The sequence below is a fragment of the Pseudophryne corroboree genome, chromosome 8, assembly GCF_028390025.1.
Source record: "Pseudophryne corroboree isolate aPseCor3 chromosome 8, aPseCor3.hap2, whole genome shotgun sequence".
Taxonomy (NCBI): Eukaryota; Metazoa; Chordata; class Amphibia; order Anura; family Myobatrachidae; genus Pseudophryne; species Pseudophryne corroboree.
Window position 1 is genome coordinate 427685978 of NC_086451.1, and position 25700 is coordinate 427711677.

Here is a 25700-nt window from a genome sequence, read left to right on the forward strand (position 1 = left end):
TGGTCAAGCCTGGAGACATCACTTCACATAAATATCCTGAAGCTAAGGGACATTTACAATGCTCTAAGCTTAGCAAGACCTTTGCTTCAAGGACAGCCGGTGTTGATCCAGTCGGACAACATCACGGCAGTCACCCACGTAAACAGACAGGGTGGCACAAGAAGCAGAAGGGCAATGACAGAAGCTGCAAGGATTCTTCGCTGGGCGGAAAATCATGGGATAGCACTGTCAGCAGTATTCATTCCGGGAGTGGACAACTGGGAAGCAGACTTCCTCAGCACGACCTCCACCCGGGGAGAGTGGGGACTTCACCCAGAAGTCTTCCACAGGATTATAAACCGTTGGGAAAAACTCGACAGGTATTGCGCCAGGTCCAGGGACCCTCAGGCAATAGCTGTAGACGCTCTGGTAACACCGTGGGTGTACCAGTCAGGGTATGTGTTTCCTCCTCTGCCTCTCATACCCAAGGTACTGAGATTGATAAGATGGTGAGGAGTAAGCACTATATTCGTGGCTCCGGATTGGCCAAGAAGGACTTGGTAACCGGAACTTCAAGAGATGCTCACGGAGGATCCGTGACCTCTACCTCTAAGAAGGGACCTGCTCCAGCAAGGACCCTGTCTGTTCCAAGACTTACCGCGGCTGCGTTTGACGGCATGGCGGTTGAACGCCGGATCCTGAAGGAAAAAGGGCATTCCGGATGAAGTCATCCCTATCCTGATCAAAGCCAGGAAGGATGTAACCGCAAAAACATTATCACCGCAATTGGCGAAAATATGTTGCGTGGTGCGAGGCCAGTAAGGCCCGACGGTGGAAATTCGACTGGGTCGATTCCTACATTTCCTGCAAACAGGAGTGTCTATGGGCCTGAAATTGGGGTCCATTAAGGTTCAAATTTCGGCCCTGTCAATTTTCTTCCAAAAAGAACTAGCTTCAGTCCCTGAAGTTCAGACGTTTGTAAAAGGGGTACTGCATATACAGCCTCCTTTTGTGCCTCCAGTGGCACTTGGGATCTCAATGTAGTTTTTTTTTTGGATTCCAAAAGTCACATTGGTTTGAACCACTTAAATCTGTGGAGTTAAAATATCTCACATGGAAAGTGGTCATGCTGTTGGCCCTGGCCTGGGCCAGGCGCGTGTCAGAATTGGCGGCTTTATCCTGTAAAAGCCCTTATCTGATTTTCCATTCGGACAGGGCGGAATTGAGGACTCGTCCTCAATTTCTCCCTAAGGTGTTTTCAGCATTTCACTTAAACCAACCTATTGTGGTGCCTGCGGCTACTAGGGACTTGGAGGATTCCAAGTTGCTGGACGTAGTCAGGGCCCTGAAAATATATGTTTCCAGGACGGCTGGAGTCAGAAAATCTGACTCGCTGTTTATCCTGTATGCACCCAACAAGCTGGGTGCTCCTGCTTCTAAGCAGACGATTGCTCGTTGGATTTGCAGTACAATTCAGCTTGCACATTCTGTGGCAGGCCTGCCACAGCCAAAATCTGTAAAAGCCCATTCCACACGGAAAGTGGGCTCATCTTGGGCGGCTGCCCGAGGGGTCTCGGCTTTACAACTTTGCCGAGCAGCTACTTGGTCAGGGGCAAACACGTTTGCTAAATTCTACAAATTTGATACCCTGGCTGAGGAGGACCTGGAGTGCTCTCATTCGGTGCTGCAGAGTCATCGCACTCTCCCGCCCGTTTGGGAGCTTTGGTATAATCCCCATGGTCCTTTCGGAGTCCCCAGCATCCACTAGGACGTTAGAGAAAATAAGAATTTACTTACCGATAATTCTATTTCTCATAGTCCGTAGTGGATGCTGGGCGCCCATCCCAAGTGCGGATTGTCTGCATTACTTGTACATAGTTATTGTTACAAAAATCGGGTTATTGTTGTTGTGAGCCATCTTTTCAGAGGCTCCTTCTGTTATCATGCTGTTAACTGGGTTCAGATCACAAGTTGTACGGTGTGATTGGTGTGGCTGGTAATGAGTCTTACCCGGGATTCAAAATCCTTCCTTATTGTGTACGCTCGTCCGGGCACAGTATCCTAACTGAGGCTTGGAGGAGGGTCATAGGGGGAGGAGCCAGTGCACACCAGCTAGTCCTAAAGCTTTTACTTTGTGCCCAGTCTCCTGCGGAGCCGCTATTCCCCATGGTCCTTTCGGAGTCCCCAGCATCCACTACGGACTATGAGAAATAGAATTATCGGTAAGTAAATTTTTATTTTCCTTGAACCTGGCCTTGAAATAGGTAAGATATGTATTTTCTTTATTAAACTGAACAAGTTAAAGTTTTCGCTTACTTGCTACTTTTACTTACATCTAACATGCATGAAAATTGTGTAGTTTTCCAGGTACTACAGTCCCTTCTCCCAAACACTGCCACTTTTTTATTATCTTCAACAACAAATAGATCTATAGCACTGTGCTATATATCAATTGCTGTCTACCTGGTGAGAGTCTGTTAGCACCGCACTGCACTAGTGATCAGACTAGTGTCCGGCAGCACCGCACTGCACTAGTGATCAGACTAGTGTCCAGCAGCACCGCACTGCACTAGTGATCAGACTAGTGTCCGGCAGCACCGCACTGCACTAGTGATCAGACTAGTGTCCGGCAGCACCGCACTTGTAATCAGACTCAAAATAAACTACAGTTCCCAGCAGCTCTTGCTGCCGGGAGCTCCCAGTAACAAGGGCTGCTGGGAGCTGTAGTTTATTTTGAGTCTGACTACAAGTGCGGTGCTGCCGGACACCAGCGCCGTTCCAGCAGTAACAGACTCTCACCAGGTACAGTCTGACAGTACTACTTTTCTACCCTTTGGCCGCGGGTGGCATAGCCAGGCGGCGCCCCCTCCTTGCCTGGCACCCCTGGCGAGTGTCATCCTGGCCAATGGGAAGATACGCCCACTGCAAACTGAGAGACAGACGTGTCACTGGTACGCCCGAGTCCGGTGTGAAGGGTGACGACCTGGGAGTAACCCGGGTCCTCACCCTTCTGTAAATGGGGTGAGTACAGAAAACCCTGGTTTCAACTCGTGCTCAGTGTCCCGGGTCCGAGCCGGGTTATAGCTGGGGTTTTAAGTCTGAAAGAGTTGTCGGTGTAAGATGAAAGTGAATAATGAATGCTGGGGGTAATTCAGAATTGATCGCAGCAGCAAATTTGTTAGCAGTTGGGCAAAACCATGTAAATTGCAGGGGAGGCAGATATAACATTTGTAGAGAGAGTTAGATTTGGGTGGGTTATATTGTTTCTGTGCAGGGTAAATACTGGATGCTTTATTTTTACACTGCAATTTAGATTTCAGTTTGAACACACCCCACTGAAATCCAACTCTCTCTGCACATGTTATATCCGCCCCACCTGCAGTGCACATGGTTTTGCCCAACTGCTAACAAATTTGCTGCTGCGATCAACTCTGAATTGGGGGGTTATTCTGAGTTGATCGCTCGCTAGCAGTTTTTAGCAGTCGTGCAAACGCTATGCCGCCGCCCACTGGGAGTGTATTTTTGCTTAGCAGAAGTGCGAACGAAAGGATCGCACAGCGGCTACAAAATTTTTTTGTGCAGTTTCAGAGTAGCTTCAGACCCAGACTATTCAGTTCCTGATTTGACGTCACAAACACGCCCTGCGTTTTTCCTGGCACGCCTGCGTTTTTCAGAACACTTTCTGAAAACGGTCAGTTGACAACCAGAAACGCCCACTTCCTGTCAATCACTCTACGGCTGCCTGTGCGACTGAAAAGCATCGCTAGACCCTGTGTAAAACTACATTGTTCGTTGTAATAGTACGCCGCGTGTGTGCATTGCGCCGCATACGCAGAAGTGCCGATTTTTTTTGCCTCATCGAATGCAGCTAGCGATCAACTCGGAATGACCCCCTAGGCCCGCTGTTCCTATCATGAGTGGTTGTACTGTAGAGATGCCGCATGTTGACTTTGCCCTTAATATCTTGTTTGCTGAAGGTCACAGCTCCTTCTTGAAATTGAATACAAAACACAATGAAAATATCAGTTTTAAAGATTCACATAAGAAGTTTTAATACATGTAATAGTGGTAAACGGAGATGTTCGAGTCATATCAAAACTACAATATTGGTAAATATTACAGCACAGATGCTCAAACAAAGAAGTGTTTGCTAAACTGTTTTTATTTTATTTTTGTGATTCCGTTTACATTGTGTGTCAGTGTCAAGTGTATGTATACCCAGTATTTGTTGTTTGTTTGTTTTGTTGTTTCTTTTCTATGGTCTTTTAGTTAGTGTAATCTAGGCTACACAAAGGCAGCTTTCAACACCTTTGGATCACCAGCGTTGGTTCTCTCCCTTCCTGCGGGGGTCATTCCGAGTTGTTCGCTCGTTATTTTTTTTCGCTACGGAGCGATTAGTCGCAAACTGCGCATGCGCAATGTTCGCAGTGCGCCTGCGCCAAGTAAATTTGCACAAAAGTTTGGTAATTTACTCACGGCGTAACGAGATTTTCTCTGACGTCCTAGTGGATGCTGGGTACTCCGTAAGGACCATCGGGAATAGACGGGCTCCGCAGGAGACTGGGCACTCTTAAAAGAAAGATTAGGTACTATATCTGGTGTGCACTGGCTCCTCCCTCTATGCCCCTCCTCCAGACCTCAGTTAGTATCTGTGCCCGGCCAGAGCTGGATGCACCCTAGGGGCTCTCCTGAGCTTCCTAGAAAATAAAGTATTTGTTAGGTTTTTTATTTTCAGTGAGATCTGCTGGCAACAGACTCACTGCTACGTGGGACTGAGGGGAGAGAAGCGAACCTACCTGCTTGCAGCTAGCTTGGGCTTCTAAGGCTACTGGACACCATTAGCTCCAGAGGGATCGAACACAGGCCCAGTCCTCGGTCGTCCGGTCCCGGAGCCGCGCCGCCGCCCCCCCTTGCAGAGCCAGAAGAACGAAGAGAAGTTGAAAATCGGCGGCTGAAGACTCCGGTCTTCATTAAGGTAGCGCACAGCACTGCAGCTGTGCGCCATTGCTCCCTTAGCACACCACACACTCCGGTCACTGATGGGTGCAGGGCGCTGGGGGGGGGGGGGGCGCCCTGGGCAGCAATTAGATTACCTTACTTGGCGAAAAGCACATAATACAGTCTGATAAACTGTATATGTGCATTAACCCCCGCCATTAAAGTACATAAAAGGACAGAAGCCCGCCGCTGAGGGGGCCGGGCCTTCTTCCTCAGCACACCGGCGCCATTTTCTCTTCACAGCTCAGCTGGAAGGAAGCTCCCCAGGCTCTCCCCTGCAGTATCCTGGTACACAAAGGGTAAAAAAGAGAGGGGGGGCACATAAATTTAGGCGCAAAACTGTGTATATAAGCTGCTATAGGGAAAAAATCACTCGGTATAGTGTACATCCCTGTATTATATAGCGCTGTGGTGTGTGCTGGCATACTCTCTCTCTGTCTCTCCAAAGGGCCTGGTGGGGGAACTGTCTTCAAATAGAGCATCCCCTGTGTGTGTGGTGTGTCGGTATGCGTGTGTCGACATGTCTGAGGTAAAAGGCTCCTCTAAGGAGGTGATAGAGCGGATATGTGTGGGGGAGGGTGTCTCCGTCGACAACGCCGACACCTGTTTGGATATGTGTAAGTGCTGAGGTAAAATTATTGCACAAAATGTTAGGGAACAGAAAGGAAATCTACCCTGGTCTGTCCCTATGTCACAGAGTCCTTCAGAGTCTCTCTATGTTCACTATCCAAAATAACAAAGTATCGACACGGAGTTTAACTCCACTGTCGACTACGATAATGCAAAGTTACAGCCAAGAGGGCTAAAAGATATTCAATATATGATTATTGGAATAAAAGATGATTTGCATATCACTGATGACTCATCTGTCCCTGACACGAGAGTACACATGTTAAGGGGAAGAATGCTGAGGTAAATTTCCCTCCTCTCATGAGGAAAAAGAGCGGGAATCTCCAGACAAGAGACGGCAGCTTCCCACAAGAGAATTCTCAGGCTGTATCCTTTCCCCACTAGGGCCAGGATGTGTTGAGAATCTTCCCCTTGGGTGTCCTGTTTGCACTAGCTATTCTCAGGGATCCTGCAGATAGTGTGCACATTCTAGTATACTACCCAGACCGGCGATTGTGTCGGCATGGGTTTATAGCGCTGTGGCAGCGTGGACAGGTACCTTATCAGCAGAGATTGAGACCCTAGTATGCATATAAATATTTTAAGATGCTGTCTTAAGTGATAGATATATAATTATAAAGCATGCCCAAAGGGACATGAGTATACTGGGTCCTAGAGACAAAAGCTATGTCGATTTCTGCTTGACGTGTCCTGTAGAATATACATTGGACAGATGATGCCGACTTAAGAGGCATATGGAAGGCTGAGGATTGTGTGGAGAAAGGTTCTCGGGCTTGGTCTCCACAGCTATAGCTGGTATTTCTGATATTTTGCCTTATATTCCTGCACAGCCTAGGAAAGCACGACATTATTAAATGCAGCTTTTCGAATAAATAAACAAGAAAGTCTGAGGTGCGTCCTTTCTTGTCAGAGTCGGGGGCAGAGGAAAGAAGCTGTACAACACAGCTAGTCCCCAGGAACAGAAGTCCTCCCCGGCCTCTACAAAAATCCACCGCATGTCGCTGGGGCTCCACAGGCGGAGCTAGGCCCGGTGGGGACACGCCTTCGTAAGTTCAGCCACAAGTGGGTTCACTCCCTGTTAGATCCCTGGGCAATAGAAATTGTATCGCAGGGATACAGGCTGGACTGTGAGAAGATGCCCCCTCACCGAGGACCCGGCGGGCTTCCCCCCAAGAGAGGGAGCCAGTGTTAACTGCAATTCGTAAATTGTATCTTCAACAGGTGGTGGTCAAGGGACCCCTCCTTCAACAAGAGGGTGTTATTATTCGACCTTGTTATAATCCCGAAACCAGACGGTTCGGTTAGACCCATATTGTATTAAAATCCCTGAACATATACCTGAAAAGGTTCAGGTTCAAGATGGAATCGCTAAGAGCGGTCATTGCAAGCCTGAAATTAATCGGGACATAAGGGATGCATACCTTCGTGTCCCCATTTATCCACCTCATCAGGCGTACCTCAGAACTGCGGTACGGGATTGTCATTACCAATTTCACCAAGGTAATGGCGGACATGATGGTGCTCCTGTGGAAGCAAGGTGTCACTATTATCACATACTTGGATGATCTCCTCATAAAAGCGAGATCAAGAGAGCAGTTGCTGGACAGCGTATCACCTTCTCTGGAAGTGAAACGGCAACACGACTGGATTCTATATATTCCGAGGTCGCAGTTGGTTCCTACAGCTCATCTGCCTCGCCTAGGCATGATCCTAGACACAGACCAGAAGAGGGTTTATCTCCCGATAGAGCGAGCTCAGGAGCTCATGACACTGGTCAGGAATCCATTGAAAACCAAAACAGGTGTCAGTGCATCACTGCACTCGAGTCCTGGGAAGGATGATGGCATCATACGAGGCCATCCCCTTCGGCTGGTTCCATGCAAGGACAATGGAACTTACTGGACAAGTGGTCCGGATCACATCTTCAGATGCATCGGTTAATCACCCTATCCCCCAGGGCCAGGGTGTCTCTCCTGTGGTGGCTGCGGAGTGCTCACCTTCTCGAGGGCCGCAGATTCGGCATTCAGGACTGGGTCCTGGTGACCACGGATGCAAGCCTCCGAGGGTGGGGGGCAGTTACACAGGGAAGAAAATTCCAAGGTTTGTGGTCAAGCTAACAGACTTGCCTTCACATCAATATCCTGGAACTAAGGGCCATATGCAACGCCCTAAGTCAAGCGGAGTTCCTGCTTCGCGACCAACCGGTTCTGATCCAGTCAGACTGCAGGGGCTCATGTAAACCGCCAGGGCGGCACAAGGAGCAGGGTGGCGAGGGTAGAAGCCACCAGAATTCTTCGCTGGGCGGAGAATCAAGTAAGCGCACTGTCAGCAGTGTTCATTCCGGGAGTGGACACGACCTCCACCCGGGAAAGTGGTGACTTCATCAGGAAGTCTTCACGCAGTTTTGCAAATTGATGGAAACTGCCTCAGGTGGACTACATGGCGTCCCACCTCAATAAAAAGATAAAAAAGGTTTTACGCTGGGTCAAGGGACTCTCAGGCGATAGCTGTGGTCGCACTAGTAACACCGGGGGTGTTCCAGTCGGTCTATATATTCCCTCCTCTTCCTCTCAGACCCAAGGGCTGAGAATTGTAAGAAACGGAGGAGTGTGAACAATATTCTTTGCTCCGGATTGGCCAAGAAGGACTCGGTACCCGGAACTGCAAGAAATACTCTCAGAGGACCCATGGCCTCTGCCTCTCAGTCAGGACATGTTGCAACAGGGACCCTGTCTGATCCAAGACTTACCGCGGCTGCGTTGGACGGCATGGCGGTTGAACGCCGGATCCTAGCGGAAAAGGGCATTCCGGATGCAGTTATTCCTACGCTGATAAAGGCTAGGAAAGACGTGACAGCAAGACTTTTCACTGTATATGGCGAAAATTGGTTGCTTGGTGTGTGGCCGGGAAGGCCCTACAGAGGAATTCCAGGGGGGTCGATTCCTGCACTTCCTACAGTCAGGAGTGACTATGGGCCTAAAATTAGGATCCATAAAGGCCAAGATTTCGGCCCTATCCCTTTTTCTCTCAAAAAGAACTGGCTTCACTGCCTGAAGTTCGGACGTTGTTACAGGGGTGCTGCATATTCAGCCCCTTTTGTGCCTCCAGTGGCACCTTGGGATCTTAACGTGTGTTGGATTCCTAAAATCCCACTGGTTTGAGCCACTTAAGACCGTGGAGCTAAAATATCTCACGTGGAAAGTGGTCATGCTTTTGGCCTTAGCTTGGACTAGGCGTGTGTCAGAATTGGCGGCTTTGTCATGTAAAAGCCCATATCTGATCTTCCATATGGAAAGGGCAGAATGGAGGACTCGTCCCCAATTTCTCCCTAAGGTGGTATCATCGTTTCATTTGAACCAACCTATTGTGGTGCCTGCGGCTACTAGGGACTTGGAGGATTCCAAGTTGCTGGACATAGTCCGGGCCCTGAAACTTTGTTTCCAGGACGGCTAGAGTCAGAAAAACTGACTTGCTATTTATCCTGCATGCACCCAACAAGCTGGGTGCTCCTGCTTCAAAGCAGACTATTGCTCGCTGGATCTGTAGCACGATTCAGCTTGCACATTCTGCTTCTGGACTGCCGCATCCTAAATTAGTAAAAGCGCATTCTACGAGGAAGGTGGGCTCTTTTTGGGCGGCTGCCCGAGGGGTCTCGGCTTTACAACTTTGCCGAGCTGCTACTTGGTCGGGATCAAACACGTTTGCAAAATTCTACAAGTTTGATACCCTGGCTGAGGAGGACCTTGAGTTTGCTCATTCGGTGCTGCAGAGTCATCCGCACTCTCCCGCCCGTTTGGGAGCTTTGGTATAATCCCCATGGTCCTTACGGAGTACCCAGCATCCACTAGGACGTCAGAGAAAATAAGAATTTACTCACCGGTAATTCTATTTCTTGTAGTCCGTAGTGGATGCTGGGAGCCCGTCCCAAGTGCGGACCCTCTGCAATACATGTATATAGTTATTGCTTAACTAAAGGGTTATTGTATGAGCCATCTTTTGAGAGAGGCTCAGTTATTGTTCATACTGTTAACTGGGTATAGTTTATCACGAGTTGTACGGTGTGATTGGTGTGGCTGGTATGAGTCTTACCCTGGATTCCAAATCCTTTCCTAGTAATGTCAGCTCTTCCGGGCACAGTTTCCCTAACTGAGGTCTGGAGGAGGGGCATAGAGGGAGGAGCCAGTGCACACCAGATATAGTACCTAATCTTTCTTTTAAGAGTGCCCAGTCTCCTGCGGAGCCCGTCTATTCCCCATGGTCCTTACGGAGTTCCCAGCATCCACTACGGACTACGAGAAATAGAATTACCGGTGAGTAAATTCTTATTTTTTCATCGTTCTGCTGATCGTAGTGTGATTGACAGGAAGTGGGTGTTTCTGGGCGGAAACTGACCGTTTTATGGGAGTGTGCGGAAAAACGCAGGCGTTTCAGGGAAAAACGCGGGAGTGTCTGGAGAAACGGGGGAGTGGCTGGACGAACGCTGGGTGTGTTTGTGACGTCAAACCAGGAACGAAAAGGACTGAACTGATCGCAGTGTAGGAGTAAGTCTCGAGCTACTCAGAAACTGCTAAGAAATTTCTATTCGCAATTCAGCTAATCTTTCGTTCGCAATTCTGCTATGCAAAGGTACACTCCCAGTAGTAGGCGGCTTAGCGTGTGCAATGCTGCTAAAAGCAGCTAGCGAGCGAACCACTCGGAATCACCCCCTGCATGTATGGGATTGTGTACAGTTTTTCTCATTATATGAATTATTTAATGTACAGAGATTAAAGTTGTCACTTGTGCTTTGGAAGTCAGGCTCTCATTCAGCATGGATCTCATTGGCAAAGCTTCCCGCAGCAGCTTTGCAAATGCAATCCTTAGCAATGCAAATGCAGAAGGAACTTGCTGCATTTGCAATCATATAAATAGAGTGTTGATTCTAAGTCGGACACTGCAGCGTCTCCCTACGGTCGCTGCATTGCATTTACTTTCATTTTGTTGTTTTGTTTTTTTAAGTAGAAAAAAAATCTGTTAAGGGTTAATGATCAACAAATGTATACAGGTCAATACATTATCCAGATCGCTTGTTTGGTTTGCTGTTATTGATGCTTACTTACCATGATCTGTCACAGTAGGGTGATAAAGGATGAGAAATTTTTATTTATTAAGTTCATTGACTTGGTGTATGGGATAGAATTTTTATAGAATATGGCAGCCTTTACTGTGCAATTGATAAATGATTGGCGGATTAAACAAAGCTTTGATCTATATGTTTTATTCTGACTGATTTGCTTTGACATTACCAACATGTATGAAGTCTCTGGTCTGATCGTGTCTGCATTACTTTCATTCTTAGCATTTCTCTAGGGCCGTTTCTGAAGCTTTTATCCATCTCTATGAGGATGGTTTGCTTTCTCGCCGTAACTGCCTTGTGAACTGGTCCTGCGCCCTCCGTTCTTCCATATCTGATATAGAGGTAAGAAAGCCTTGTGTACTTTCTCGTTTGACCACCATTTCCTCTGCTTGTTTTAAAATGTTTACATTATACATGTCTACACAATGGGGCAGAATTCAATTGTTTTTTAAGGCTCCTAAACTAATGGGCGTCTGTCGGAGCTATTCAATTATTGCTCCGATCAGACGAGCATTAGCCGTGGCAGCTACATTTCAGCTCTCGCCCCCAGAGGCGGCGAGCTGAAATGTGCGAAAAGTCGTCTGTCTGTGCACCAAAACAGTACTTTTCCGTTAGTTTAATCATGTTTATTTGCTTTACGTGGCTTAACGTGACTAATTGGGTGCAATAATTAAAGGGAGCCCAAAACAGCTGAATTGCAACAATGGGCGTCCATTATCGCGCTTTAAAAAACAATTAAATTCTGTCCATGGTATATATTGACATGAACAGAATGTCAAGATTGTCAAGATGTCGACATTAGGGTTAGATTAGGGCTAGACCAACCTACAAAGGATCACTGCCAATATTTTGACCATGTCATTGTGAACCTGTTCACTGTCGACATAGTGACCATATCAACAAAATATAATAAACCCCTCCTCTGTAACTAACTCCCTCGCCAAGTGAGACTGTCTACAAGTCCCACCAGTTTCAATGTTCACTCAAAACTCCTTTTCATCAGAGCCTGCCATCCCACCACCTGAATATACTTAGTGTTCATTCTAGCACCCTGCACCTTTCAAAACCCGTGCAGTTCCTTTTTCCTGCCTGGGGTGTCGCTCTCTGCTCTGGTGCTTCTCAGCACACACTTGTCTGTATCACAGCACTGAGTTACAAATCAGAGTGTGCTGAGAAGCACCACAGCAGAGGGCGACACCCATGGCAGGAAAGAGGAACTGCACGGATTTTGAAAGGTGCAGGGTGCTAAAATGAACACTAATACTTTCACTCCTCCCCTGCCCTACACTTCTCCCAAGGGCAACCCTACAATTGTTCACCGCTCCTTTTAGTATTTAAGCTCTAGGTACACGAGGAAAGAGTTTGTTTGGTGCTGCACTGGACTTATTAATTAGCTCAAAGGGCTATGTTATATTTGGCCCTTGAAAAACCAACGATTTATTAAGTAGGAGATTCCTGGAATGGGTTTCAATGATTACCTTAAGTTGGTGGTGCTCCCAGAGCCAGTAGTATATGTTGGTGTGTAGAGGGAGAGGAAAAAAAAGACTGTGTTGGGGCACACTTGAAATGACAGAAATTATTAAAACGTAACTTTTAATTATGTAAAGTATAAAAGAGTTGATACATAGAAAGCACAACTTAAAATATCACCTCCACATCCAGTGTCTTGAAGTATTATTCTTAGTTAGATGATTATTCTGAAGATTCAGTCAATAAAGATATATTCATTTGGGATGCACCTGAGGTGAAAATATTAAAACTGGAAAGTCAATAGATATCCAGAAAAAAATCAGAACAGAGGCTCAATTCAAATAATAAGAACTGCAGTGTTGTCCAATGTGGGATGCCCTCTGTTTAAATGGTCTCCTGGTACAGATTAATTAGCTGCCCATATATTTAAATAGATTAGATGATAAGGAGGTGGTAAGGATCAAAGGTTGCTCCAACACTTCTGCTGTTTGTATCAGGTGGAGAATTATGCTTACCGCACCTGATATTCCCTACAGGTCTCCCATCTAGGCACTGATCAGGCTTTTCACTGCTTAGCTTCCAATATCAGATGAGATCGGGCGTGACCAGTGAAATATGGCAGTAATGTACCCAACTAGACCAAATGGGAGAGTGTGGTTGATGACATGTACCCAGAATTAGAGTACTTCTGCTGTCCAATTAATAGCACAGGTTCCCTGTTACCGTAGTATTGCAAAGAATAGTTTACTGGCATTTGGATGAGAGAGTACTGATATCAGACTAGTACATAGAGAATAGGGTAGGGGCTCCACCGTCTGCTGTCCACTGTCAGCCTTTAGCCTATTGAAAAGAGAGAACCAGAATGAAGTCAGAGACTAGTTTCTGAGAGGGTCACAGTGTTCCAAAATACAGCATGTAATTCCTAATTCCCAGAAAGGATGCACATATTGGATAAGAGCAATAGTTTTTGGAACATAAAGTTTGCATTAGTACCAAGCAAATGCAGAGAGATGCATGAAAATGTAACTATAAGTATTTATAGTAGTTAGTGATTTTCACAGGTGCCAAATAGTCTGCTGCTGATTATGTTAAATATAATGTACTGCATAGTACTTACAGGAAGAGTCTCAGAACATTCTTTAAACAGAAATAGTATACAAAGAAGAAATCATTGTCTATTTCAGGGGTTCAAAAGAAACTTTGTGGCTGCTTAATAATAATAATGTATAATTGTGCACTTGCAGCCTGAGAGTGAACCCCTCTCCCGTACATTATATACAGTGGTCTCTCTTTGCAGGTGGAGAGCCAGCAGTTGAATGGTAAAACCTACTTCTCTGTACCTGGGTACAAAAGAAAAGTTCCTTTTGGACTTCTGTTCAGCTTTGCTTATCGCACAGAGCAAGGAGGTAAATCTGGCCATACGATTCCACTGTCCGTCCTTTTATCAGTGTCACTAAATCTCAGCGCTTCTCCACCCTGACTTTACAGATGATGAAATCGTTGTGGCCACCACACGCCCAGAGACCATGCTAGGTGACACTGCTGTGGCTGTCCATCCAGAAGACCCTAGATACTTGGTTAGTACCGTACGAGTCTCTTCAGAACTATGCTGGAGAAGACTCTCCAGAAGGTCGCACAAGATTGGGTGAAATCTTACGGAGCTGAATTGGCATGTTTAGTTTGTGGTAAAGTGTCCCTAAATTTGATTTCTCTGACGTCCTAGTGGATGCTGGGACTCCGTAAGGACCATGGGGAATAGCGGCTCCGCAGGAGACAGGGCACAAGAATAAAAGCTTTAGGATCAGGTGGTGTGCACTGGCTCCTCCCCCTATGACCCTCCTCCATGCCTCAGTTAGATTTTTGTGCCCGAACGAGAAGGCTGCAGGCTAGGTGGCTCTCCTGAGCTGCTTAGAATAAAAGTGTATTTTAGGTTTTTTATTTTCAGTGAGTCCTGCTGGCAACAGGCTCACTGCATCGTGGGACTAAGGGGAGAAGAAACGGACTCACCTGCGTGCAGAGTGGATTGGGCTTCTTAGGCTACTGGACATTAGCTCCAGAGGGACGATCACAGGTTCAGCCTGGATGGGTCCCGGAGCCGCGCCGCCGGCCCCCTTACAGAGCCAGAAGAGCGAAGAGGTCCGGTGAAATCGGCGGCAGAAGACGATCCTGTCTTCAGACTAAGGTAGCGCACAGCACCGCAGCTGTGCGCCATTGCTCTCAGCACACTTCACACTCCGGTCACTGAGGGTGCAGGGCGCTGGGGTGGAGCGCCCTGAGACGCAATATAACAGATGATACCTTAGGTTGGCAAAAGAATACATCACATATAGCTCTTGGGCACTATTGGCAGCTAAAAATTATATAAACAGCAGCTATAAGGAATAACACTTATATAAGGTTATTCCTGTATATATATATATAGCGCTTGGTGTGTGCTGGCAGACTCTCCCTCTGTCTCTCCAAAGGGCTTGTGGGGTCCTGTCCTCTATCAGAGCATTCCCGGTGTGTGTGCGGTGTGTCGGTACGTGTGTGTCGACATGTATGAGGAGGAAAATGATGTGGAGGCGGAGCAATTGCCTGGGTTAGTGATGTCACCCCCTAGGGAGTCGACACCTGACTGGATGATCGTATTTAAAGAATTAAGTGATAATGTCAGCACTTTGCAAAGAACGGTTGATGACATGAGACAGCCGGCAAATCAATTAGTGCCTGTCCAGGCGTCTCAGACACCGTCAGGGGCCCTAAAACGCCCGTTACCTCAGTGGGTCGACACAGACCCAGACACAGATACTGAGTCTAGTGTCGACGGTGAGGAGACAAACGTAATGTCCAGTAGGGCCACACGTTACATGATCACGGCAATGAAGGAGGCATTGAACATTTCTGACACTACAAGTACCACAAAGAAGGGTATTATGTGGGGTGTGAAAAAACTACCAATAGTTTTCCCTGAGTCAGATGAGTTAAATGAGGTGTGTGAAAAAGCGTGGGTTTCCCCCGACAAAAAACTGCTAATTTCTAAAAAATTATTGGCTCTATATCCTTTCCCGTCAGAGGTTAGGACGCGTTGGGAAACACCCCCTAGGGTAGATAAGGCGCTCACACGTTTATCTAAACAAGTAGCGTTACCGTCCCCTGATACGGCCACCCTCAAAGAACCAGCAGATAGAAGGCTGGAAAATATTCTTAAAAGTATATACACACATACTGGTGTTATACTGCGACCAGCAATCGCCTCAGCCTGGATGTGCAGTGCTGGAGTCGCGTGGTCGGATTCCCTGACTGAAAATATTGATACCCTGGATAGGGACAATATTCTGTTAACTATAGAGCATTTGAAGGATGCATTACTACAGGCCTGGCCAACCTGTGGCTCTCCAGATGTTGTGAAACTACACATCCCAGCATGCCCTGCCACAGTTTTAGCCTTCCCTAATAGCAAAACTGTAGCAAAGCATGATGGGACTTGCAGTTTTATAACAGCTGGAGAGCCACAGGTTGGCCAGGCCTGCATTACTATATATGCGTGATGCACAGAGGGATATTTGCACCCTGGCATCAAGAGTAAGTGCTATGTCCATTTCTGCCAGAAGAGCGTTATGGACGCGACAGTGGTCAGGCGATGCGGATTCCAAACGACATATGGAAGTATTGCCGTATAAAGGGGAGGAGTTATTTGGGGCTGGTCTATCGGACCTGGTGGCCACGGCAACGGCTGGAAAATCCACCTTTTTACCCCAGGTCACTTCACATCAGCAGAAAAAGACACCGTCTTTTCAAACTCAGTCCTTTCGTTCCCATAAGTACAAGCGAGCTAAAGGCCATTCCTTCCTGCCCCGGGGCAGAGGAAGGGGAAAAAGACTGCACCATGCAGCCGCTTCCCAGGAGCAGAAGCCCTCCCCTGCTTCTGCCAAGTCTTCAGCATGACGCTGGGGCTTTACAAGCAGACTCAGACATGGTGGGGGCCCGTCTCAAGAATTTCAACGCGCAGTGGGCTCACTCGCAAGTGGACCCCTGGATTCTACAGGTAGTATCGCAGGGGTACAAACTGGAATTCGAGGCGTTTCCCCCTCGCCGGTTCCTGAAGTCTGCTCTACCAAAGTCTCCCTCCGACAGGGAGGCAGTTTTGGAAGCCATTCACAAGCTGTATTCCCAGCAGGTGATAATCAAGGTACCCCTCCTACAACAGGGAGTATTATTCCACGCTGTTTGTGGTACCGAAGCCGGACGGCTCGGTGAGACCAATTTTAAATCTGAAATCCTTGAACACTTACATAAAGAGGTTCAAATTCAAGATGGAATCACTCAGAGCGGTGATAGCAAACCTGGAAGAAGGGGACTATATGGTGTCTCTGGACATCAAGGATGCTTATCTCCACGTCCCAATCTACCCGTCTCACCAAGGGTACCTCAGGTTTGTAGTACAAGACTGTCATTATCAGTTTCAGACGCTGCCGTTTGGGTTGTCCACGGCACCTCGGGTCTTTACCAAGGTAATGGCCGAAATGATGATTCTTCTTCGAAGAAAAGGCATCTTAATTATCCCTTACTTGGACGATCTCCTGATAAGGGCAAGGTCCAGGGAACAGTTAGAAGTCGGAGTAGCACTATCTCAGGTAGTGTTACGTCAGCACGGGTGGATCCTAAATATTCCAAAATCGCAGCTGATTCCAACGACACGTCTACTGTTCCTAGGAATGATTCTGGACACAGTCCAGAAAAAGGTGTTTCTCCCGGAGGAGAAGGCCAGGGAGTTATCCGAGCTAGTCAGGAACCTCCTAAAACCAGGCCAGGTGTCAGTGCATCAGTGCACGAGGGTCCTGGGAAAAATGGTGGCTTCTTACGAAGCGATTCCATTCGGAAGATTCCATGCAAGAACTTTTCAGTGGGATCTACTGGACAAATGGTCCGGATCGCATCTTCAGATGCATCAGCGGATAACCCTGTCGCCAAGGACAAGGGTGTCTCTTCTGTGGTGGCTGCAGAGTGCTCATCTACTAGAGGGCCGCAGATTTGGCATTCAGGATTGGATCCTGGTGACCACGGATGCAAGCCTGAGAGGCTGGGGAGCAGTCACACGGAAGAAATTTCCAGGGCTTGTGGTCAAGCATGGAAGCATCTCTTCATATAAACATTCTGGAACTAAGGGCCATTTACAATGCCCTAAGTCAAGCGAAACCCCTGCTTCAGGGTCAGGCGGTATTGATCCAATCGGACAACATCACGTCAGTCGCCCACGTAAACAGACAGGGCGGCACGAGAAGCAGGAGGGCAATGGCAGAAGCTGCAAGGATTCTTCGCTGGGCGGAAAATCATGTGATAGCACTGTCAGCAGTGTTCATTCCGGGAGTGGACAACTGGGAAGCAGACTTCCTCAGCAGACACGACCTCCACCCGGGAGAGTGGGGACTTCACCCAGAAGTCTTCCACCTGATAGTAAACCGTTGGGAAGAACCAAAGGTGGACATGATGGCGTCCCGTCTAAACAAAAAACTAGACAGATATTGCGCCAGGTCAAGGGACCCTCAGGCAATAGCGGTGGACGCCCTGGTAACGCCGTGGGTGTACCAGTCAGTGTATGTGTTCCCTCCTCTGCCTCTCATACCAAAGGTACTGAGAATCATAAGAAGGAGAGGAGTAAGAACTATACTCGTGGTTCCGGATTGGCCAAGAAGGACTTGGTACCCGGAACTTCAAGAGATGCTCACGGACGAACCGTGGCCTCTACCTCTGAGAAAGGACCTGCTCCAGCAGGGGCCTTGTCTGTTCCAAGACTTACCGCGGCTGCGTTTGACGGCATGGCGGTTGAACGCCGGATCCTGAGGGAAAAAGGCATTCCAGATGAAGTCATCCCTACCCTGGTCAAGGCCAGGAAGGACGTAACCGCAAAACATTATCACCGCATTTGGCGAAAATATGTTGCGTGGTGTGAGGCCAAGAAGGCCCCTACAGAGGAATTTCAACTGGGTCGTTTCCTCCATTTCCTGCAAACAGGACTATCTATGGGCCTAAAATTAGGGTCCATTAAGGTTCAAATTTCGGCCCTGTCGATTTTCTTCCAGAAAGAACTGGCTTCAATGCCTGAAGTTCAGACATTTGTAAAAGGGGTACTGCATATACAGCCTCCTTTTGTGCCTCCAGTGGCACCTTGGGATCTCAATGTTGTGTTGAGTTTTCTAAAGTCACATTGGTTTGATCCACTCACCACTGTGGACTTCAAATATCTCACATGGAAGGTGACGATGCTGTTAGCCCTGGCTTCAGCCAGGCGTGTGTCAGAATTGGCGGCTTTATCATATAAAAGTCCTTACTTAATTTTTCATTCTGACAGGGCAGAATTGAGGACTCGTCCTCAATTTCTACCTAAGGTGGTTTCTGCATTTCACATGAACCAACCTATTGTGGTACCTGCGGCTACTAGGGACTTGGAGGACTCCAAGTTGCTTGACGTTGTCAGGGCCCTGAAAATATATGTTTCCAGGACGGCTGGAGTCAGAAAATCTGACTCGCTGTTTATCCTGTATGCACCCAACAAGCTGGGTGCTCCTGCTTCTAAGCAGACGATTGCTCGTTGGATTTGTAGTACAATTCAGCTTGCACATTCTGTGGCAGGCCTGCCACAGCCAAAATCGGTAAAAGCCCATTCCACAAGGAAAGTGGGCTCATCTTGGGCGGCTGCCCGAGGGGTCTCGGCTTTACAACTTTGCCGAGCAGCTACTTGGTCAGGGGCAAACACGTTTGCGAAATTCTACAAATTTGATACCCTGGCTGAGGAGGACCTGGAGTTCTCTCATTCGGTGCTGCAGAGTCATCCGCACTCTCCCGCCCGTTTGGGAGCTTTGGTATAATCCCCATGGTCCTTACGGAGTCCCAGCATCCACTAGGACGTCAGAGAAAATAAGATTTTACTTACCGATAAATCTATTTCTCGTAGTCCGTAGTGGATGCTGGGCGCCCATCCCAAGTGCGGATTGTCTGCAATACTTGTATATAGTTATTGTTACAAAAATTCGGGTTATTATTGTTGTGAGCCATCTTTTCAGAGGCTCCTTTTCGTTTTATCATACTGTTAACTGGGTTCAGATCACAAGTTGTACGGTGTGATTGGTGTGGCTGGTATGAGTCTTACCCGGGATTCAATATCCTTCCTTATTATGTACGCTCGTCCGGGCACAGTATCCTAACTGAGGCTTGGAGGAGGGTCATAGGGGGAGGAGCCAGTGCACACCACCTGATCCTAAAGCTTTTATTCTTGTGCCCTGTCTCCTGCGGAGCCGCTATTCCCCATGGTCCTTACGGAGTCCTAGCATCCACTACGGACTACGAGAAATAGATTTATCGGTAAGTAAAATCTTATTTTTGTTTAATTTTTCCTTTTAGAAATTTCATGGGAAGAATCTTTGTCACCCCTTCTCTGGAAGCCTACTTCCCGTCGTCACCCATCCTCTCGTCAACCCAGAGTTTGGTACAGGTCAGTATAGCACAGGGTACTATTGACTCCTACACTTACCATTGTACAGGAAAAGTTATTTCAACGCCGTGAAATCATTGAAATCTATTTTGTTTTTTAATTGTAGTACTGAAAATACTTATTGAGAGTGCAAATAATTTGTGGGATAGAGGACACTATGAATTAGATGTATGAAGAAGTGAGCCAGTGGAGATTGGTTGAAGAAGTGAGTCAGTGGAGATTGGTTGCCCATGGCAACCAATCAGCGTTGAGGTAACATTTATCAAGTGCATTCTATAAAATTATACCTAGCAGCTGATTGGTTGCCAAGGGCAACTGCTCCAGTGGCTCACTTCTCGACTCTTTTCACTGCTTCATACATCTGCCCCTATATAGAGTAAGGGAAGAGTAGAGAAGAGCTCTCAGTGATTTTTATAGTTAGGAAGCTTATGGAAGGTTAACATCAGTGACCAGGAGGAAGATTGCGTTTCTTTCATTCGTTAGTGTTGACTGGGAGAGAGCAAAGGAAGAAAGGTACATGTCAGAATTGGTAAAGGTGTTGGAGGAGAGAAGGATGACATAACGTCTATGTGGTAGAGGTTTGACTTCTTGAAGGAGAAGGCTTCCAGTTACAAGTAGGCAAATAAATTAATATGCAAGTGAGGGAGAGTTAGATAGGAGGAAGGCTCAATACTGGGTGGAGAATACACAGCATAAGGAACACCAGACACGCAATGGTAATGGGACATTCAATTCTAGGAGCTGTAAAAGTGACCCCTGCCCACAGCATGGTAGACTTTGAGATAGCTCAGGACCTGAAGCTGCCCTTGGTGTCTGTGATTGGAGAAGACGGAGCAATGACGGAGGCCAGCGGAGACTGGATAAAGGTTTGGGACATGCTGTTATTTCCTCATGCCAGGCTACCCTGCCGGTTTCTCTACCTTCATTGGGTGTCTTTACGGTATGTTGCTGAAGACAGTCTTCCTCCGTCCCTCATTATCTGTATCTCCACTCTGTCTCACAGGGGGTGAAAAGGTTTGATGCCAGGGATACAATTCTGGCTGCATTAAAGGAGAAGGGTCTGTATAGGGGAGATTGTGAGCACTCCATGCCGCTTCCCATCTGCAGGTGAGAAGGTCATTGTCCCGAACCCCACACCTTGTCTGTAGAAGGGCTTATGTTACAGCATAGGCCATCTGTGTTGTCTGTGTCATGAAACTAAAGATGTAGGACCTCATTCAGAGATAAATGCAGATTGTTGCATCCGCAGCAAGATCTGCGTCCATCTCCTTGCATGCTGGGGGCCGCAAAGCACAGGGCAAGACCACCCAGCATGTGTAGCGCCGTCTCACCGTGCATCCACAATTTAATTGCGGATGCATTGATTTAAGGTCGACCACTGGCTGCGCTGGCAGGCGGCCTGCCGCCATTTTTTTTTTATCGGAGCGGCTGTGTGTGACGTCACACAGCCGCCCTGAAAATGCTCATGACACGCCCCCGTTTCAGCCGGCACTCCCCCGCAACGTTGAAACGCTACACCTCGAACGCCCTCCACTATCAATCACCTTGCGACCACATCCTGGAAGCTTGCGCAGACCTTCCGAATGCATCCACTGCGTACAGACGCACAGCTGCGTTTGGCTCTGAATAGCCCCCATAATCTGCTGTCAGAAGTCATTTAGTGGAAAGATGAGTATGACTTGTGTCTGTGCACATTTCTCTTCATATTCTTCATCATCTGTATGTGCTATTTCTTCTTCGTCCACTAGGGGGCACCGGAGCATTACGCTGGGTATGGGATGGCTGGGAGCTAGGCAGGCACCAAAGGGGTCACGTTAAAATACCCAGAAGACCTTGCCTCCCTTTCCTCTATACCCCGACCCCGAACCTGCCAGTTTTCTCTTTACGCAGGGATAGAATGACATGTAGCTAATCGGATCATTTGAATGTTTGCAGCAGAACTTAGATGGGTTATTGTGGTTTTATGGGAAGTAGTTACCTGCCCAGCAATATAATTATGTTGATGTTATACCCCTTTCATATTGCCAGCAGTAACCCAGGTTTTAGCTCAGTCTAAGCGACTCTGCATTTCAACCCGGGTAGCGAGCAGGGTTCAACCCGGGTGCCGGTGCAGTGTGAATGGGTAAGCCAGGGCGATGCAAACTGTTCACAGCAATGGAACAGCCGGCATTTGGAGATGGTCTGATGTGCGGTGACGTTAGGGACCGACCCCAATCTGCAAGGGTTCTCTGCTGTGTCACACCCTGTTTGGATCCATGTACAAAATCCTGTGTGCGCAATCTGAAAGGGGTATTAATGAGGGCAGGCCCGACTTGTCATAGGGGCAGTATCATAAAGTGAAGAGATTAGGTTGGCATGCATCTGCAGATTGTGAGTTAGATGGTGGATGGAGCATGGTCCATCAGCAGAACAGATAAGGGGGCGATGTATCGAACCTTGGAGAGAGAGAGAGAGTGCACGGAGATAGCCAATCAGCTACTAACTGCCATGTTACAGGCTGTGTTTGGAAAATGAGTGTCAGGAGCTGATTGATTGGTATATTGTCTCTCTCCATCATATCTTTCCAAGCTTTGATACACCTCCCCCTAGTACTGTGAAGATTCTGTCACACTTGTGATCAAAGCTGTTCTGTGTGATGTAGTAGGGCGTGCTTCTTAGAGGAAATGTGGAGCCGCTCTTTAATACATGTCACAGGCTGTGCAATACTGAGGAGAACAATATACATGAAATAACCAATCTTACCATGTTCAGAGGTTTCTGAAACAGAATAGCTGCAGATTGATTGACAGTATGGCAGACATGCTTCTCAGAAATCCTCTGTGTGGATTGGTGGATTCATGTGCAGTGATGTTTCACTGTAGTGGGAATTAAAATACATTCTCTGCTTTTTTGATCCATGTATTCCAATATCTTAATTACAAATTTGCTAGCAGATTTCCCATTAATTAATTATTCTATCCCTGTATCTCAGTCGTTCCGGTGATGTAATCGAACATCTACTGAAGAACCAATGGTTTTTGAACTGCGAGGCAATGGCAGAAAAAGCTCTGAGGGTGAGGCTGGCTATTCTCCATCTCCCTTTTCTAGCCTCTTTCTCTGTGTCTCCTGCATAACCAGGAGGTGCACATCTTCCTATGCCTCTCCCTGTCACCCACTGCCTCTCCCCATCTTCCTATGCCTCTCCCTGTCACCCACTGCTTCTCCCCTTCTTCCTATGCCTCTCCCTGTCACCCACTGCCTCTTCCCGTCTTCCTTTGCCTCTCCCTGTCACCCACTGCCTCTCCCTGACACTCACTGGCGTATGTTATTATTATGAACTTGGGATTGGGCAGAAGAGGGGGGCCTAAAGTATATTTTCTCTGACGTCCTAGTGGATGCTGGGGACTCCGAAAGGACCATGGGGAATAGCGGCTCCGCAGGAGACTGGGCACAAAAGTAAAAGCTTTAGGACTACCTGGTGTGCACTGGCTCCTCCCCCTATGACCCTCCTCCAAGCCTCAGTTAGATTTTTGTGCCCGAACGAGAAGGGTGCTCACTAGGTGGCTCTCCTGAGCTGCTTAGTAAAAAAGTTTAAGTATAGGTTTTTTATTTTCAGTGAATCCTGCTGGCAACAGGTTCACTGCACCGAGGGACTAAGGGGAGAAGAAGCGAACTCACCTGCGTGCAGAGTGGATTGGGCTTCTTAGGCTACTGGACATTAGCTCCAGAGGGACGATCACAGGCCCAGCCATGGATGGGTCCCAGAGCCGCGCCGCCGGCCCCCTTACAGAGCCAGAAGACTGAAGAGGTCCGGAAAATCGGCGGCAGAAGACGTCCTGTCTTCAATAAGGTAGCGCACAGCACCGCAGCTGTGCGCCATTGCTCTCAGCACACTTCACACTCCGGTCACTGAGGGTGCAGGGCGCTGGGGGGGGGGGCGCCCTGAGACGCAATAAAAACACCTTATATGGCAAAAAATACATCACATATAGCTCCTGGGCTATATGGATGCATTTAACCCCTGCCAATTTTTCCTTAAAAAAGCGGGAGAAAGGCCGCCGAGAAGGGGGCGGAGCCTATCTCCTCAGCACACTGGCGCCATTTTTCCTCACAGCTCCGTTGGAGGGAAGCTCCCTGACTCTCCCCTGCAGTCCTGCACTACAGAAACAGGATAAAACAAGAGAGGGGGGCACTAATTTGGCAGATAAATCTATACAGCAGCTATATAAGGGAAAAATCCCACCGCTGCCACCACTTTGTGACGACGCTGCCGGCCTAACAAAGCAGAATTCCTTTATCGTACTTATAACCATATATGAGGTCTAAGAACACTGTACGCTGTTTACTTAAGAAGTACCGTAAGGGTACGCTAGTTGCGTAGCGATCGCTCAGCCGTAGGCGAGACGCTCAAGCGTCACGTTCGCTCACGGCCCAGAGATCACAGGCAAGCACGCTATTGGCTACAGACAAACGTAATGATTCGCTATGGCGTAGCAGACGCTCGAGACCACGAGGAGGTCACCAGCGGTGCAGACGCTCACAACACTATACCTTTATATCTATATTTTTAACAATGAAATACACAGTATACCTTTATGTAGAGACAATGTGTAAGTGCAACCTGGTATAACCTGATTAACTACAAAGCTGCTTGAGAGTCACCGACGCTCAAGTGAACACTTAACACTATAAGAAATACACAGATACTTGTTTAGGGTCCAAAGCCTACTATATGTATTATAACTAATATACTTGCAAAAAGGAATCACAGTACAAATGATACACTACAATATAACAGAGACTTCCTAACCAAAATAGCTACACCAGAAATACAATACAATACCAATCTAATACAATCTAATACAATACAATACTAGTCAAGGGGAGATATGGGAGAACAGAGAAGGGAGAGAGAGATAGAGACGGAGAGAGAGAAATTGCTCACAGCAAGACAATATGATTATGGAGAGAACTTACGCACAAGGGTAACGATCGCAAGCGCTTTCTGGACAGCCAGCTTCCCGATTATCAGCAAAGAGAACCGTTTGATGAGAAGTGAAAGCTGGATGCCACAGGCCCGTCTTTTATGCTACTCACACAATGCAATCTAATGGTCCCTACAATCTCATTGTCCATTGGACGCAGGAATTCGGCTTCGCATTATAACAAAGGTCATAGGTTGATTCATACAGGTGGGCTGTATGTGGTCTTGGTTATGCAAAACAATGGGTGATAACTAACACATTCCTGTCTTCTGGAGAGCTATTGTTTGGCGAATACAAAACAGAATCCTGTCTGGGTTCTGTTCTATATTCATGATGTCCACTTTCAGTTGAGACAATGACATCTCAGCCCTCATTCTCCTGTATACAAATCCAGCCCCATTTGTAAACACAGGTGTTGGCCCTCCTCATTGAGTCTCAAAGCTCAGTGTAATTAAAGGCTATTGTACTCCGTCTGCGGGAAAGATACTGATTTGGAGTACAATTGATCTTCAATTACTATTCCGGTGCTTACCTTATGCATGTAAAGATATGAGGCCCTCCCAACATGCAAACTATTGTTTGGGGGATCTCTGAGGTCAAAGAGCCATTTGAGACCCACTGATACCTGTACTGTTCAGGTGCATGACTAAGTAAGAACAAATAATAATAAATGGACATAACTTCTTATGTCCATAACTATTCGCACGAGCGATTAATCCGCTCCAAACCAACACCGGAATATTGCTATTTAAATACTCTTCCGATGGGTACCAAACACCACTGTATGACTCCTGTTAGACCCTTCGCACAATACAAAGAGGGATTCCTCCGTTCAGGGACATTCTATATTAACCAAACTTTCAGAATCTATCAAAGGGACCATGATCTATAAAATACATTATTAATGAAAATATGTAATGGTTGAGTCGCACGCTATGATTACATAAACTCTACCGTAAATACGCATACCGTGCGCCTGCGGGTGCCCGCGGCTGTGAGCATGTGCACGTACGGGAGAGCGTACGCCTGCGCAGCGCGGACATGAATGAGGTGCAAATATGGCAGTGTGCAT

At 47.4% G+C, this 25700-nt stretch overlaps 1 protein-coding gene and 1 pseudogene across 2 annotated transcripts in view; one reads left to right on the forward strand and one right to left on the reverse strand.

The window, feature by feature from the left end:
* Positions 1-25700, forward strand: part of VARS2 (valyl-tRNA synthetase 2, mitochondrial) — a 179232-nt gene that overhangs the window by 82645 nt on the left and 70887 nt on the right. For both annotated transcript variants that reach the window (XM_063937998.1, XM_063937999.1), the window contains exons 9-15: positions 10946-11065; positions 13491-13599; positions 13682-13770; positions 19574-19664; positions 20403-20530; positions 20668-20771; positions 22636-22717. In XM_063937998.1, coding sequence (XP_063794068.1) covers positions 10946-11065; positions 13491-13599; positions 13682-13770; positions 19574-19664; positions 20403-20530; positions 20668-20771; positions 22636-22717 — 723 coding nt within the window. The remainder of the gene's footprint in view (positions 1-10945; positions 11066-13490; positions 13600-13681; positions 13771-19573; positions 19665-20402; positions 20531-20667; positions 20772-22635; positions 22718-25700) is intronic.
* LOC134953882 (5S ribosomal RNA) lies at positions 12702-12820 on the reverse strand (annotated as a pseudogene).